The sequence below is a fragment of the Tympanuchus pallidicinctus genome, unplaced genomic scaffold (assembly GCF_026119805.1).
Source record: "Tympanuchus pallidicinctus isolate F22 unplaced genomic scaffold, pur_lepc_1.0 scaffold21, whole genome shotgun sequence".
NCBI lineage: Eukaryota > Metazoa > Chordata > Aves > Galliformes > Phasianidae > Tympanuchus > Tympanuchus pallidicinctus.
The window spans coordinates 403,773-419,032 of NW_026294733.1; the positions used below are offsets into that span (position 1 = coordinate 403,773).

Sequence of the window (15,260 nt, forward strand, 5' to 3'; positions counted from 1 at the left end):
TGGATCACCCAGAGGGAAGTAAAAGCTTGGAGGCTTCCCAAAAGCTATGTAAAAAAAGAGATGTTTGTTGGATGATGTATTTTGCTCCTTCCTCCTTTCCCGCTGGGAAACCCAGGTAAATGTTAGCTCTGAAAGACCCACTGTGCAAACTCAGAGGCACTTCATCTGTGCTGGGTTTTGCAGAAATGTGTTTTCATGCTCACAGTCTGATTCCTTTGGGGGAATTTTTACAAAAGTGTTTGAAGGGCTGTAGGAACATGACTGCTGTTAGATAGCAGGGATTTTCAGGGCTTCAGTCCTAGCTCTGTCTCTCTGCATACCTCCAGCAGCTTCTGCTCAGCCTTAAAGTGGCTGGGGACACGTTTGGGTCAGGCTGAAGTACCACAAAGTGTTTGCAAAGAAATGGAGCATACACACTCCTATGGGCACAGCACAGGGAAAGTGAAACACAAGAAGGAAAGAGGCATTGCCCTGAGGCAGCCAGCAGCTCTCCTTGTGGCCCCAGGGCATGTGAGATCATCCCCTCCTGCAGTCCTGCTGGGGACATTGATACCACAGAAGGAGAAAAAGAGTCAGGGACCAGCTCCTTGCCTCCTCACCTGGGGTTTGACTGAGCACAAAGGGGAAAAATCCCAATCTCCTGAGCTCTGGGTCTGTGGGATCCCACTCAGCACGAACATTCACATTCTAGGGAGATGAGCCGTGCTGTAGGACCTGTCCCAGGATGGCTCCAGCCCCCAGCACTGAGAGGCACTGGTCCTGCCCAAAGGGGCTGAGGGCTGTCCTGGGCTGGGGGCTCCAGCTGTGCGCTGCCCGAAGGAAAATCAGCGCAGGGCTGGCCAGAAAGCTGCTGGGAGCTGCTGCACTTGCCTTGCTACCACCACCCCTTGGGACATGTGGGAGCCCCGTGTTCCCAGCAGCAGGCTGTCTGAGACCTTACACATTCACGGCACATGTAAAGCAGCATCCTCTCCTCCTCGCTGCTCTGCTTGGGGCCGAAGCCCCAGACCCCCCCCTCCAGCAGGGGTACGTTTGACAGACAGCCCTCCTGCAGCCTGCCCAGAGCCGTCTCCTCCCTCCCTCCCCGCTCAGCGTGCAGCCAGCCCCAACTCCAGGCAGAGCCTTCTGCCGGGCTGTGCCCCCCCCTCCGCCCCCTGCATCCATCCACCCCGGCACCCCCCTCTGCCCGCCCGCTCTGCTCCCCCTTCTCCCTCCCTACCTCCGTCTGCGGAGTGAGAGAACAAGTGTCGGATCGGGGAGCGCATAGCAACAGGATTCTGGGATGAAGAAGATTCGGCAGCAGCAGCTCCGCAAGGTGAGAGCCAATGTGGGAGCACGGGGACATCGCGTGCCATCGCCCCATGGGGTGCATGGCTGGGGGCACGGATTGCAAATTGGGTGAGGGGCATTTGGAGACGGGTGGGGGTCATTTTGTAGGGACTTGGTGAAGGGATGCGTCCCCAGCCCCTGCCCCCAGGCAGGTGCTGCTGGCAATGATTTGTGCCAGGGATGCCCGGGAGGGTGGGCACCAGGTGCTCGGTCCCGCAGTGCTGCTCATGAGGATGCTGCCCCCTGATGTAGGGAGCTCGGGGGCTCCGGGTTCCCCCATGGGATCAGGACACAGCTGGGCTGCTTCTTCACTGCCCAAGGCTGGGGTTGAGGGTCTCAGGGGACCAGGACTGCTGGATCCTGAGCTCCCCTTTTACCCTTTGGAGGCCAGTGGAGCTAGGAATCCTGATGGGAGCTCTTTGAGACCCAGCTCTCAGACTTCCCCATGCCAGTCTTGCCCTTCCAGTCTTCCCTCTGCCCCTGCACCAGGGACAGAGCCCCTTGCATTGCCCTTCCCACATGAGGCTGGGTGCTGTGGCGTGGCTGAGTGGCAATCCCAGCTCTCATGCTGCTGTTCCTGCATGTGGGTGCTGCCCAGAGCACACTCAGGCACTGCCCTTCACCTTTTTGCTCTGCCTGCTAACCGCAGGGTAAGGATGGCTCCAGCCTGTGCCCTGCCTCCAGCTGCAGGAATGAAAACCCTAAGAGTTTTGTCCATGACAGGAAATTCCTGGGATGCTGGGGCATGATGTAAAAACCCAGTGCTGGCCTGGCACAAGGCAGCAGCTCTCTGGCAGCCTTCTGCTTTGCTCCGTGCGGCTGGGAGGCAGCTCTGTCCTCTTCCATTTCCTACAAATCGCTTTTTCAGATCACTCAGCAACTGCAAGAACCATTCAAAGTTCTCCTTGTCCCTCCAAAGGCCTTTCTGAGTGCAAAGAAATTTCTCTGCTGCTCACGGTCCTGTTTAGCATTTACTCAGGAATCCATTTAGTCCCACAGCAATCAGCCTGAATGGAAAGCAGATGACTCTGGAGTTATTTCCCCATCTCCGGTGCTGCTTGGGGCCCTTCACCATCCCAGCCACTCAGAGCCCTGGGTGGAGGCAGTAGGAGGTGTCCCCTTCAGGTGGCAGGATGCCATGCCTGCCCCTGGGCTGAGGTTTCTCTGGAGCTGTTGGAACCACTCACACAGCCCCACAACCCCAGCAGCCCCTCCTCACCTGCATCCGCTTCCTATTTGCAAGCCGGGAGTTTCTAACAGACATATGGAAATTCCTCCTGAATAGAGATCTTTCTCAGGCTCTAAGGATTTTTGCTTTTGCATAATAGTATTTCCGTAAGGGCTGAGTGGATCTGATTTTATTTTTTTCCTACACGGGATTTCTTACATGCTTCAGGGATTATTTGGTGCAAGGGTGGGAGCCTGGCACTGGGATGTCCCCATTCCAACAGGTGCTGGGTGCAGAGCCTCCTTGTGCCATGCCACAGCCTGGCCCATTGCAGCCAGGGGATTTTTTTTCTGCAAGAGATTAACAAGCAATCCGAACTGATCCGGAGTGACTCACATGGCACAGACGCACTGTGCTCACGGCACAGAAATCTGCCTTTGGGTGGCATTTCCTCAGCCAGACGCTGTGGTTCACACACAAAATTGTCAACAAATCACGGACAAAACAACGAAATGATGCCAAAAGTATGAATCGAGGCAAAATACGATGAAAAAATCAACCTGGAGCTGGCTGGCTTCTCACAGCTCCAGCTTTGTGACTGTTGAGTTTTGTAGAGGTTAAATTTAAGCAAAGCAGTTTGCAGATAGTAATTAGCACAGGATGATTTCACTGTGGAAGCCAGCTCGTATCTTACCAGAATCTCAAACACCTTTTCTTCTTGGTGCCCTTTACTTTGCTGACCTCTTGGGGGCATCCCCTGGATGCAGAGTGGTGCAGCGCTGGAGGACAGCGATGCCAGGGGAGCGGATGGTCCCTGTCTGTCTGTAACCGGTCTGAAAGATGGCAGCTCTGCATGCAAAGCACTGGCACAGAGCTGTGTGTCAGCCTCTGCTGGGAGAGAAAAGCCCTGTTATGAGAGAGGCTGAAAGAGGTTATTAGTCTTTAAAAAAAAAAAGGGCTGAAAGAGAGCCTCAGCGTGAGATATCCACCTGAATCAGTGAGGTGTGCAGCTCTCTGTTGTCTGGAACAAAGGTGGTCTGGAATCCTTAAATACTGCATTTTGCAATTTGTTTTCATTCAGATATCAGCCCAGGCTTTGTGTGGTGGGTGAGGATCTGGGCAATGTGGGTGATGCAGTCCCTTCTGTGCCTCCGCTACCCCTGTGCTCCCACTGCCCCACCTGCCAGTGACCTCAGGGAGCACAGCTGATGTCTCAGCAGGGATGCTGCAGCACAGTCTGTCCACCGTCTGCAAACATGGTTTGCTGTGGGTTGTGGCTGTGCACTGGGTTAATTAGAGGGTATGGCCAAAATGAGGAATTGCTTAATCAGAGAGCTCAGTTAAGGAGCTGCAGGAGGGCTGCCAGGTGGCAGCGGTGTTTTGTAGCGATGGTATTATATTTAGGTCATGGTTTTACTTTGCAGCCTGAAGCTTTTCCTCCAGCCCGTACCCTGTGGTTATGGCATGCAACAGGGATGGGCTTTCAGGGGTGGCTTCTATAGCCAGGGTTGGGTTTTGATGCCAGCCTTTTGCTCAGGTTGGCTCTGGGAAGAGCTGCCGGATCACCCCACACCAGGTGGATTCACTTGGTGCTGGTGGGCAGGAGCAGGGTGAGAGCGTGCAGCCATTGCAGAATGGCTCCTGGTCTCCATGGGAACTGGCAGCAGGATCAGCCCAGGCTGGACGGAGAGGAGAAGAAGGATGAGGAGGAAAGGGCTGTGCCACCTTGTACAGAACACTGCATCCCAATGGGAAGGAGGACCCACAGTTCTGGACTTATCCTCCCACATCTGCACCTCAAAGTCTGGCTCTCTATGGTCTATGAATTCAGGCAGAGATCGTTGTTTTTCCCTTTTAAGACTCCAGAAGAAGGAGAATCCCCCTGCCCTGGTCCTGGTGTCCTGTTTGCAGGGACACCTCTGTCCTCTTGCCTCACTGGAGCTGAACCCAATGCACCCCACAAGGAGAGGGCTCTTCCCATGCCATACTCACGCTCGTGTTTTGAAGATGAGAAAACCTTGTCGTGGCCCCTTGAGATGATTTCTTGATGAAACTGCCTTTCCCAGGGGGCTCTGGCCATGTGGGATGGATTTGATCCCCTTTCAAAGGATGTCAGCTTGCTTTAAAGCCGTAGGCTTGGTGGCGTACAGAGAACCACCAGAAAGGTGACAAACATCATCACTGTGACTTAGTGGTCATGAATTTACACCTCTCAGAGATCCTTCCTTCCCTTCTTCCCCTGCTTTACCCCTTCCTTCCATCCCTGGCCATCCTCTCCTATTCCTGCACCCTCTCTCACTCAGCCGGTGACACCAGAGCTCCTGGTGAGCCCCAGCAGCCAGGACGGAGAGCTGGGCTCCCAGTGCCCAGAAGACAGAGGGAACTGGACGGGACGTCTGGATTTCCTCCTCTCCTGCATCGGGTACTGCGTGGGCCTGGGAAACGTCTGGAGGTTCCCCTACAGGGCTTACACCAATGGAGGAGGTACTCATGCATCCTTCCAGCCGCCTCCCCTTATCACTGAGTTGGGCCGGTCCCTGAATAGACAGCCCTCCCCCATCTCGGGGCTGAGGAGCAGCAATAACTGGAGAAGATTGTGGAGTTTGTGAAAGATTTGAGGAGAAAACATTTTGAGTATGTGGGCAAAGCAAAGCAAGGTGCGAATCACACAGCAGGGGCACGGTGCCCTCTGGGATCTGGGGTGGGCGGTATTGTGGGGAGCTGCTGCTGCCCCTGTCTGCAGAGTTAATATTCTGGCCCCTTCCTGGGAAGGCAGTGGGAGGTTGTGGTAAGGATATTTTCCTTTTACTAGGTGGGCTTTAGCTGTTCACTCCGCATTCATTTCAGGGTTGTTTTCCTTTCTGCTTCCCGTAGGAGCTTTCTTGGTTCCTTACTTCATCATGCTGGCCATCTGTGGGATCCCCATCTTCTTCATGGAGCTGTCACTCGGGCAGTTCTCCAGCCTGGGGCCGCTTGCTGTCTGGAAGATCAGCCCTCTGTTTAAAGGTGCGTGAGTGAAATCCAGAGCCCCCGCAGTGCTTCCATGAGAGCTGCTGGATGGGGCCATGGACCAGAATCCTCATCCCACTGTCCTCAAAGGTTAAACGCTGGGGGAAAATGGAGCTGGTCAGGCTGCTGGGTCAGTCATTTGGGTAGCTGCAAGATATGTATGAGCTACCTGTCGTCAGAGTCTCTGCATGTCCTCATCAGCTCTAGAAATTATATGAAATTGTATGAAAAACTGAGTCAGTGTACAAAATACAGCACTGAAGCTAAGCAAAGGCTGTTAAAAAGGTAAGAACAAAGTGTTCAAAAAAAGTTCAGATCAAACATTGAGCTGGAGCAAAACTCTCTGTATAATGCCTGAAAGAAGGTTGTAGTGTTGCAGGGGTTGATCTCTTCTCTCAGGTTGCCAGTGACAGGACAAGAGGGAATGGCCTTGAGTTGCACCGGGGGAGGTTCAGATTGGATATTAGGAAACATTTCTTCTCAGAAAGAGTGGTGTTGCAGTGGCACAGCTGCCCAGGGAGGCGTTTGAGAACTGTGGAGATGTGGCACTGAGGGACGCCATCAGTGGGCATGGTGGGATGGGCTGGGGTTGGACTTGGGGATCTTAGGTCTTTTCAAACCTTAATGATTCTATGGAATATATTATCAATTCACATGCAGAGAGGTCAATAAAGGAGATTCCCCAGCAGGTGAACCTCTGCCTTGGAGCTGGTTAACCGTGTGACTGCTGAACCCCAGTGTCTGACCCTGGATATGGATGCACTCTGCTCCGGAGAGATGGCTCACTTCTTCTTTACCCTCTCCTTCCTCCAGGCATTGGCATGGGCACCATCCTCATCGTCTCCCTGGTGGCCATTTACTACAATATGATCATTGCTTACGTTCTCTTCTACCTCTTTGCATCCCTCACAAGCGACTTGCCCTGGCAGCACTGCGGCAACTGGTGGAACACTGACCTGTGCCTGGATCACCGCATCCTCAAGGCGGGGAACACCACCCTCCCCGTCAACATCTCCAACACCGTCAGCCCCAGCGAGGAGTACTGGAGGTGAGGAGGTGTGGAGAACAGGGAGAGAACAAGGATAGAAGGTGGGCACTCCTATTGTGGGTGCGGTGACGAGCTCACTGTCAGCATTGGGTGTTCAGCCATTGGGACTATGGGATGTGTCCATTACCTGGAGTTGCTTTGATGGCCTGGAAATACTTTAGAAGGAAACGTATCCCACAGCTGGACCAGCCAGGACTCACTCATAGCCAGGCTTCCCTCGCAGCTCTGCAGCGCGCTGTGGACAAGTCCCACCGACTGCTCAGCAGCCGTTCTCTTTTCGCCCTAGCCGCTACGTTCTGCACATCCAAGGGAGCTCCGGGATCGGGGATCCTGGCAGGATCCGCTGGAACCTGTGTCTGTGCCTGCTCCTTTCTTGGACCATTGTGTACCTGTGCATCTTAAAGGGAGTCAAATCCTCCGGCAAGGTAAGGGCTGGATGGTCTCTTCAGGGATGTCTTCCTGTGTCTGCATTTCTCCTTGCATCTGGGAAGTGAGAGCCATAAACATTTGCTAGACATGGGCTATTTGGGGGTGGCTTGAACACCCTGACACCAACGCCGCTGGCCATGCTGCATCCCAAGGACCTCAGCACTGCAGGTGATTCTGGGTGACCCAGTGTCCCATCCCAGGATGTGCTATAGGGGATCAGGTGCGCTGCTCCAGCTCTGCAGCCAGCTCTGCTCTCCCACAGGTCGTGTACTTCACTGCCACCTTCCCATACCTCATCCTGGTGATGCTGCTTATCCGTGGTGTGACACTGGAGGGGGCCTGGAAGGGAATCCGCTTTTACCTCACGCCCCAGTTTGACCACTTGCTGTCTTCCAAGGTGAGCAGGGCTTTCAGTAATTTGTCCGAGACACAAAAATGAATATTCTCCTGTCATCTCCAGCACACAACAAAGGCAGTTCCCCTGCCTGTAGGTCTTTTCTGGCCAGCTTCTGGCCCAAAGTTCTCCCCCTCCTCCACCAGACCTAAAACATTTCCAGTCAGCAGCTTGTCTCTGCTCCACACCTTACCTGTGCTGTGCTTCCCACCCCTATGTCTCCAGGGGGTTTCCAAATCCAGGCTTCCCTTCACTTTGTTTCCCCTCAGGTGTGGATCGAAGCAGCCCTGCAGATTTTCTACTCCCTTGGGGTAGGCTTTGGGGGCCTCCTCACCTTTGCCTCATACAACACCTTTCATCAGAACATCTACAGGTAGGAGCCATCTCCTCAAAATCATAGCTGGGGAGCCACAAAAGCTTCAGCTGTTCCCCACTGCAGCCACAGGCAGAGAGGAGAGTCTTGGTGCTGGGCTGATTCCCTCCACAAAGGAAAGCAAGTTTGGGAGAAACCCCACAGCATGACCTGTGTCATTAGATACAGGTTCCTGGTACCTCTGGAAAGTACCCACTGAGGGAGGCCCTTGGGAGGATCGCATTGCAGCGAAACCAGGGCTGGCAAGGCCACCCCAGCATGGGGCTGCTATGTTCAGAGCATTTGCTTTCTTCTCTGTAGGGACACCTTCATAGTCACCCTGGGCAATGCCATCACCAGCATTCTGGCGGGGTTTGCCATCTTCTCTGTTTTGGGATACATGTCCCAGGAGCTCGGGGTCCCCGTCAACCAAGTGGCCAAAGCAGGTGAGGTCAAACAAGGACCTGTTTTCCCGGAATCTCTGCCAGGGCACAGCAAGGAGCTGGGAAGGGGAGGTGTGGGGCAGATCTTTCATTCCCTGTAGCACCTTCAGCTGGGATGGGGGAGATGGGAGACTTCCACCCCACTCAGGCACGGGGATGAAAGGCAGCTGAGGATGTCAGTGTGAGGGATGGAGCTGCAGGCTTGTTGGCCAGGAAAGGGAAGGAGGAAGATTGCTCCCTGCCATGCAAATCTTAAACAGCACTGAGTGATGCCTAACAATGGCATGAACAAGAAACAGGCTTATTCTGCACCTCGACACCTTCTCCTGCCCATCTTGCAGGGCTGTGGACAAGTCCCCACTGCAGTGTCATGCTGCTGGAGCCTTCTTTCCTCCATGCCCTGCTCTGTCACCCCCTTTTCACCCTGCTGTCCTTTACCTCCCCTAGGTCCTGGCCTGGCTTTTGTGGTGTACCCCCAGGCCATGACAATGCTCCCCCTTTCTCCATTCTGGTCTTTCCTCTTCTTCTTCATGCTGTTAACCTTGGGCCTGGATAGCCAGGTAAGGACAGAGCCCAGCAGGCCAGCTGCAGTGCCAGGCATCCCAGGAGGATCAGGGAATCCTCTTTTCCTTCCCATTCAGTTTGCCTTTATGGAGACCATCGTGACGGCAGTGACAGACGAATTTCCCTACTACCTGCGACCAAAGAAAGCTGTTTTCTCGGCTGCCATCTGCATTGGCCTCTTCCTAATGGGACTGATCCTCACAACAGAGGTAAGGTGAGGGGATGGATGCACTGGGGACTGACCAGGGGTTCATCCTAAAGACAGAGACAAATATATTCATGTCAGCTAAAAAGGTGGGAGAGAGATGACTGATGGGGCTGGGTTCCCTGCGGATGTGAAGTCCCACAGGGAGTAATGCAGCATTACTGTCCTTGTACCAACCCCAGAAGAGAAGTGATGTCTCCTGAGGTTGCCAACATGGGGCAAGGGGTGTATGATCCCACAAGTGGGAGGGTGTAGGTAGGATTTTATTGGGATGCTGGTCCCAGAGATGCTGGTCACTGTGCTTGGACTCTGCAGGGCGGGATGTACTGGCTGGTCCTGCTGGATGACTACAGCGCTGGCTTTGGTCTCATGGTGGTGGTGATCACTACCTGCCTGGTAGTGACACGTGTCTATGGTAAGAGGGTCTGTCCCATGGGGACGTGGGGAAGAGCGGGTATGACAAAGAGGGGGGGCAGAGTGACAAAGAGGTATTTGGAGGGAACAGGACGGGAGCCAGCAGCCTCACAGTGTAACATGAGGCACCTCTTCTTGTTTCTCTTTCACTGGATTCACTTCCCAGAGATATGTGTGGGACTGAGCCTGGTCCCTCAGACCAGCTGGGTCCTCCTTCCTGCATTTCCAGCTGGGAGGAGAAATGCTTCTTTGCTTCTAGAGGAAAACGCTCTTGCCGTTATGGTCCTGGGAGATGGCAGCTGCTGAATCCTTGTCCCTGTCCCTTCTCTAGGCATGAAGAGGTTCTGCAGAGACATTCACATGATGCTGGGCTTCCAACCAGGGCCCTACTTCAGAGCCTGTTGGATGGTCCTGTCCCCAGCTACGATGATGGTAACCACCGGGCTAGATGGTGCTAGAATCCCTGGTGACCTCTCCTTGTCACAATTTGCTCTACTGACCTCTCAAAGGACCGCTCTGGTTCTGCTGAGACCTTTGGGGAGCTCTGAGCTGACTTGCTTTCCCTCCACTCCACAGGCATTGCTGGTGTACAACATCATCAAGTACCAGCCCTCTGAGTATGGCAGCTACCGCTTCCCTGCCTGGGCTGAGGCCCTGGGCATCCTCATGGGACTCTGCTCCTGCCTGATGATTCCTGCAGGCATGCTCATGGCTGTGCTGCAAGAGGAAGGGACGCTGTGGGAGGTAGGAGGCCCTGAAGCACCCCAAAAATGTGAACAGCTGATCCTGAGCCCCTGCCCATCCTGTGCTGTCTGGTGATTTGCTGCCTGTGAAATGCATGGAGTGTTGTTCCTTTCATGCGGGGAATAGAGACATGTGGGACTTCACAGCCATTTTGCAGTAGAAAAGGCAAAACAAGGAAGCAGTGGTGCAGAAAGGCTTTGCCCAGGGGCAGGCTGTGTAGCTGCTTGCAGCATCCCAGCCTGGGTTTTACCTTGCTGCTCTCCCCTGGCTGCTATGAGCAGAGCTGCAGCGCTTGCTGCCCTCCCCAGGCTGCAGCCTTTGGAAGGAGGAGCCTGGTCCTGGACATGATGACGTGACCAGGAACCACCTTGATGGATGCTAACCCATTACCTAGAAGGATCTAATTCTACACCATAGCCCTGCACTAACTCCCAGCTCCCACGAGCCTTCCCCACCATCCCATGCAGACCAACAGACCGCTGCAAAGCACAGAAGGGCAGTGAGACACTGTTGCTTTCCCCAAATGCTGCAGGATAGTCTTTTGGCCCCTTCCCACCCACTCTGGAGCTCATCCCACAAAGGATATGAATGATAGAGGGGAGCACAGCAGGTGCCACGCCACAGTGAGCACCCACACCCCTCTACCCATCCCTTCACAGCGCTTCCAGCAAGCCAGCCGTCCCACCATGGACTGGGGCCCATCGCTGGAGGAGAACCGGACCGGTACATATGTGGCCAGCCTGGCTGGCAGCCAGTCCCCCAAACCACTGATGGTCCACATGCGGAAATACGGGGGCATCACCAGCTATGAGAACACGGCCATTGAGGTGGACAAGGAGATCGAGGAGGAAGAGGAGGAGTCCATGATGTGAGGGGATAAATTCTCCTCTTTACACTTTAGCACTTCAAGCTGGCTCAGGGCTGGGGAGGCTTTTAGGATCTGCTGGCCCTGCTGGACCCCTCACCACCACCCCAGCCCTGCCAGGACAGAGATGCTGCCTGTCCTGTCACCCCTAAGGTGTTTGTGTTCAGTGTGGCAAGGTGTGCAACGAGTCCATGTGTTCATGTGACAATGTCTGTGCAAGCATCTGGGTTGCCCCAGGCCCTTGGCCCCAGCCCAGGGATGCTTGGTGCAGAAGGAGGCAGTCCTCTGAGTTTGTGCGTTCTCTGCTAATATGTGTTTAACTCCAGCAACCCACAAACACATGTGAGAAAGAATTTCAATATCCTAAATGCCCTGAGGAAGGTCTGTGTCAGTGCCCTCAGAGACACCCCAGCAAAACCAGGGTGCATCAGCATCCTGCTGAAATCTGACCTAATAAATGAGCAGTAAAAATAGTAAGAAGGAAATAAAGTGCTTTATAAATAAACTGGCCTGGGACATCCTGAGATTGTAGGTCCGTACAGGGGCAGGGCTCAGGCAAGCTGAAGAATGGGAAGAGGCTGGATCTCTGGTTCCCCATAAATGCAGGAGCTCATGTACAGGAGTCAACTGGATCCAGCAGCAAAGCATGCAAGTGCAGCTGCCCCAGGGTACCTCCTGCCTGGGTAGAGGAAGAGGAGCTCACACAGCATCCAGAAGGGCACATCCAGAGGGGATTCCAGGTACGTGGGGCACAGACACCTGCTGCATTGTCCAACGCGTCTCTGTTCCACTAAGGTAAAAACCACAATGAAGGATAAACAGAAAAATGAGGGCTTATGTCTGGGTTATGCCTGTAGCCCTGATGTACTGGGCTCTCTCCAGGGCGAACCTGGCACGAGGCTTTTCTGGCATGGCCATGTCATCACGTCACCCACGTGTGCCAGGCTCCACTGTGCTGCGCAGCACATAGCCACCACGGGGAGAAACCAGCCAGCCCTCCAGCAGCACCCAGCAGCAGTCTGTGCTGCTCCTCAGTGTCCCTTCCCTGTCACTGTGGGGGATTTAATTATTGCCTTTGCACCTCTGGGTCTGTAGGGATGTTCTCCAACGTGCCTTTCTCCTGCTGCTTTTCTCTCCACGCTGGAGGCACTGAGCACAACTCAAGCTCGCTTCTCAGCTGGCTCTGACCTTTATTCTTCCTCATCAGACCCCTTCCCTGGGCCCGTTGGGCTGTGGCAGTGCGACCGTGCCGCAAAGCACCTCCGTCCGCTATTCCCTGGGTTAATCATTAGAGGCCGGCCATAAAAGTGTCGCTGATGGAAAGTTCAGGCTGTGGCGGCTGGGGAGCGGGGAGGGCCTGCCATAAACATTTATGGCCCCAATGAATCCTCGCTCTAACCTTGACACTATTTGCTGAGCGGGAGGCCTCGGGAGGTCACGGTGCTGCCCAGCCACCGTGGTGTGCGGGCCGGGGGACCCCAACCAGCCTGGCCCTGTTGAGAGATGGATGTGATGGAGCAGGAGGTGGGCTTGGGCACTTCATGGCATCACTGCTGGCCACGGAGTGCTGGAGGCACTTGGAACATCCTCACAGGATGTGGAGAATTTTTGAGCTGGGCACTCTGCTCTGGGCTCTGCGTGGCTCCATGGGGTCCTGGCCCCACATTCCCCCATGGAATCCTACAGGCTGCATGCCTGCCATCGCTTGGAGGTGCAGTGTGAAGGACAGGGCAGGGACACGTCCCCTGGGCACAGCGCACTGGGACACAGCACTGCATCCATCCCTACGCCTCCACGCGTTCCGCCCTCTGGGGAACACCCTGCTCTGCCACCGCATTGACCTTGCAGCAACACTTTTTGGCACGGAGTGACGGAAATACTGCCAAGGGGCAGAGGTTGGCCTCGGGACAGGCGCTGCCTGCTTCCCGCAGCACAGCCTTCTGCTGACACCTCGTGGGACCGCAGCACCACTGCAGGCGCGGAGCCGAGCCATGCCACGCCGCCCCACGGCTCCACATCACCCCTGAGTTCCTCCTGCTGCCCTCAGAGCAGCCCAGCGCTGTGTTCCCATCACCCTGCAACGGGGACAGCCAGGGCTGGGAGTGACGTGAAGCTGCCACGGTGAGCCCAGGAACCCAGGCTTTGCTCTAAGCCTCACTGCTTTCATGGGCAGCAACGGAGGGATGCAAACGGTCTGAGTCACTGCAGTGACGGAGAATCACCCGTTTCCATGCTCAGAAGTTGTTAGCTATTTATTGCACTTGAACACCAAGAATAAAACGGACAATCGCCCTCCCGCCCCGCGCCCGGCCCCCCCGCTGCCCTCCCACGTATCGCATCCGAGTCGAACAGTGATCGTTCCGTTTGCAGCCACAGGTTCTGAAAACAAAGGACAAGGAAACGATACCGATCCCTCCCCCCCCGCATCGAGAGCCCACAGAATCCAACGTGGTCGCACTGCTCGAAGGATTGAGTAAGCATACAAAAGGATAAAGGCTTCAGCTGCAACCGTATGGACTTACAGACACAGGGGATGGGCAGCCACCCTCCCCAGGGCCTGGTTTATGTTGCTTGACAAAGCTTAGTATACTCTTAATTAATATATATATATTTTTGCAGTCATCTTAAATAAATATTTCCATAGAGAATTCCTGTATGCATATATATATATTTTTATATATATATAATATGAGAGAGAGATCTTGGTTGTTTTTTTTCTTAAACCACTGTGAACGTATTTTCCCTGCTTGTCCAAAAAAATGTTACAAAAACCCTAAAATTGTGCAACAGTTAGAAAAAGGGGACAACAACTCAAGGAAGGAAGGAGCCACTCAATACGGCCCCTCTGCACCCCCTCGTCTGTACCTAAGGGCAGAAAGGACTGTCTGCTGAGGAGGGTGGCCTCTGGGGGACAGATGGCACAGAGGCCACTATCCCCTACTGTGATGTGTCCACAGCCCGTTCAAAATCTGAGTTTCCCTGTCTGGAATGAAAGGGCTGGGGTCTGCACTTTTGGAAATGGGCAATGGCAAAGTCTTCGTCCAGCTAGCAGGAGTGCGTTGTTTGCATCAAGATGGTTCTGTAGACCATGAGAAGTGTCCCGTGATGGAAGATGAAGGGTTAGCCCAGCTCCTGGGATGATCAGAGGATTTGGTTATGGGATTTTCTGCTGGCAGACAGCTCTTGGTCCATGGGGCTACACAGAAAGTGTAGCTGCCCTTTGAAACACACCTCTGCTGTTTGCTGGTGTTTCTCAGAAGTCCATGAGCTTCAAATGCTGCCAGCTCCATCCTGCATGCCTCCACAGGATCATAAATTCATGTTGGGCAGAGGGAAACGAGGCAAATTTGTGGGGTTTGGTGCCTGGAAAGTGGAGCATTTATTCAGGAAGGGGAAAGAGCTGTCCTGGCTGTGCCTGCCTAGAGGGAGGAGCGGAGCATTTGCTCTCTCCAGCAAAGAGCAGAGGCCCAGGGGTGGCTTCTTCTCCTTCCAGAGTGGATATACCAGCAAGACCTGAGAAATGAAGGTGTTGCAGCTGAAAGTGGACCTTGGCAGTCCAGAAAGGAAAAGGAGCAGCTCCCAACTCCACCTGTGGGTCTGGGAGCCTGAGAACGCCATAGCAAGTCCTCAGATTCAGTTATCTGCAGTGGTCTAAGAGATGTAAGAGATGACAAATTGGAGGACTTCTGAGTTTACAATGACCTGGATGGACAGACCAGTCAGGCTGTACCTGCACTAGGATATTAGGTGATCTCTGGCCTTGAGGATACTGAGGACAGGAAGACCATGGCAGTGAACTCCATCACAAGAAGGTGGCATCATCCATATTGCATATTGTAAACATCTCCTGGACCTTGTCATCACTTGATGACAGAACTGTGGTTGTATTGCTGGGGCAATACCAGATAGCATGCAATACAGTTGGTGCCAACAGCACAGTCTCTAGCAAGAACATCTGGTACAGATGTAACTGCAGCATCCCTTGTTCTGCAAGCCAAAAAAAGGCTGTGGCATATGATTATGTTGATTTTTTATAAAGTTTTCCTGTAAGTTCAGGCAAAAATCAAGAAATGCAAAGGAAGACAGGCAAAGTTTTTCGCAATGGCTACTAAAAGAAAAGGTGTTGGCTTATCAGTGCTTGTTCAGAGATGTTCTGGGGAGACAGAAACCTGCTCTGGAGAACCAGGGTGAAATGGGGAGAGAAACCAGGCAGAACAGACCTCTAAAGTGCAGGTGCTTAATGCTGCCAACTTAGGCAGGTTGGGAAGTTGGGTCTTCCTCGGTCAGGCTTTGGCT

General features: G+C 53.9%; 1 protein-coding gene across 2 annotated transcripts; it reads left to right on the forward strand.

Moving 5' to 3' along the window:
* Nucleotides 1-875: 875 nt before the first annotated feature.
* SLC6A7 (solute carrier family 6 member 7) lies at nt 876-11,451 on the forward strand. 2 transcript variants are annotated; one of them, XM_052684964.1, is made up of 14 exons: nt 876-1,315; nt 4,801-4,981; nt 5,372-5,503; nt 6,320-6,554; nt 6,841-6,979; nt 7,246-7,380; nt 7,647-7,750; nt 8,051-8,175; nt 8,620-8,732; nt 8,814-8,945; nt 9,257-9,356; nt 9,687-9,787; nt 9,932-10,099; nt 10,759-11,451. In XM_052684964.1, the coding sequence occupies exons 1-14, from the start codon at nt 1,283-1,285 to the stop codon at nt 10,969-10,971; spliced, it is 1,911 nt and encodes a 636-aa protein (XP_052540924.1). In that variant the 5' UTR covers nt 876-1,282; the 3' UTR covers nt 10,972-11,451. The 2 variants fall into 2 exon arrangements, with proteins under 2 accessions (XP_052540924.1, XP_052540923.1); XM_052684963.1 differs by having other exon boundaries at nt 8,620-8,945.
* The last annotated feature ends 3,809 nt before the right edge of the window (nt 11,452-15,260 follow it).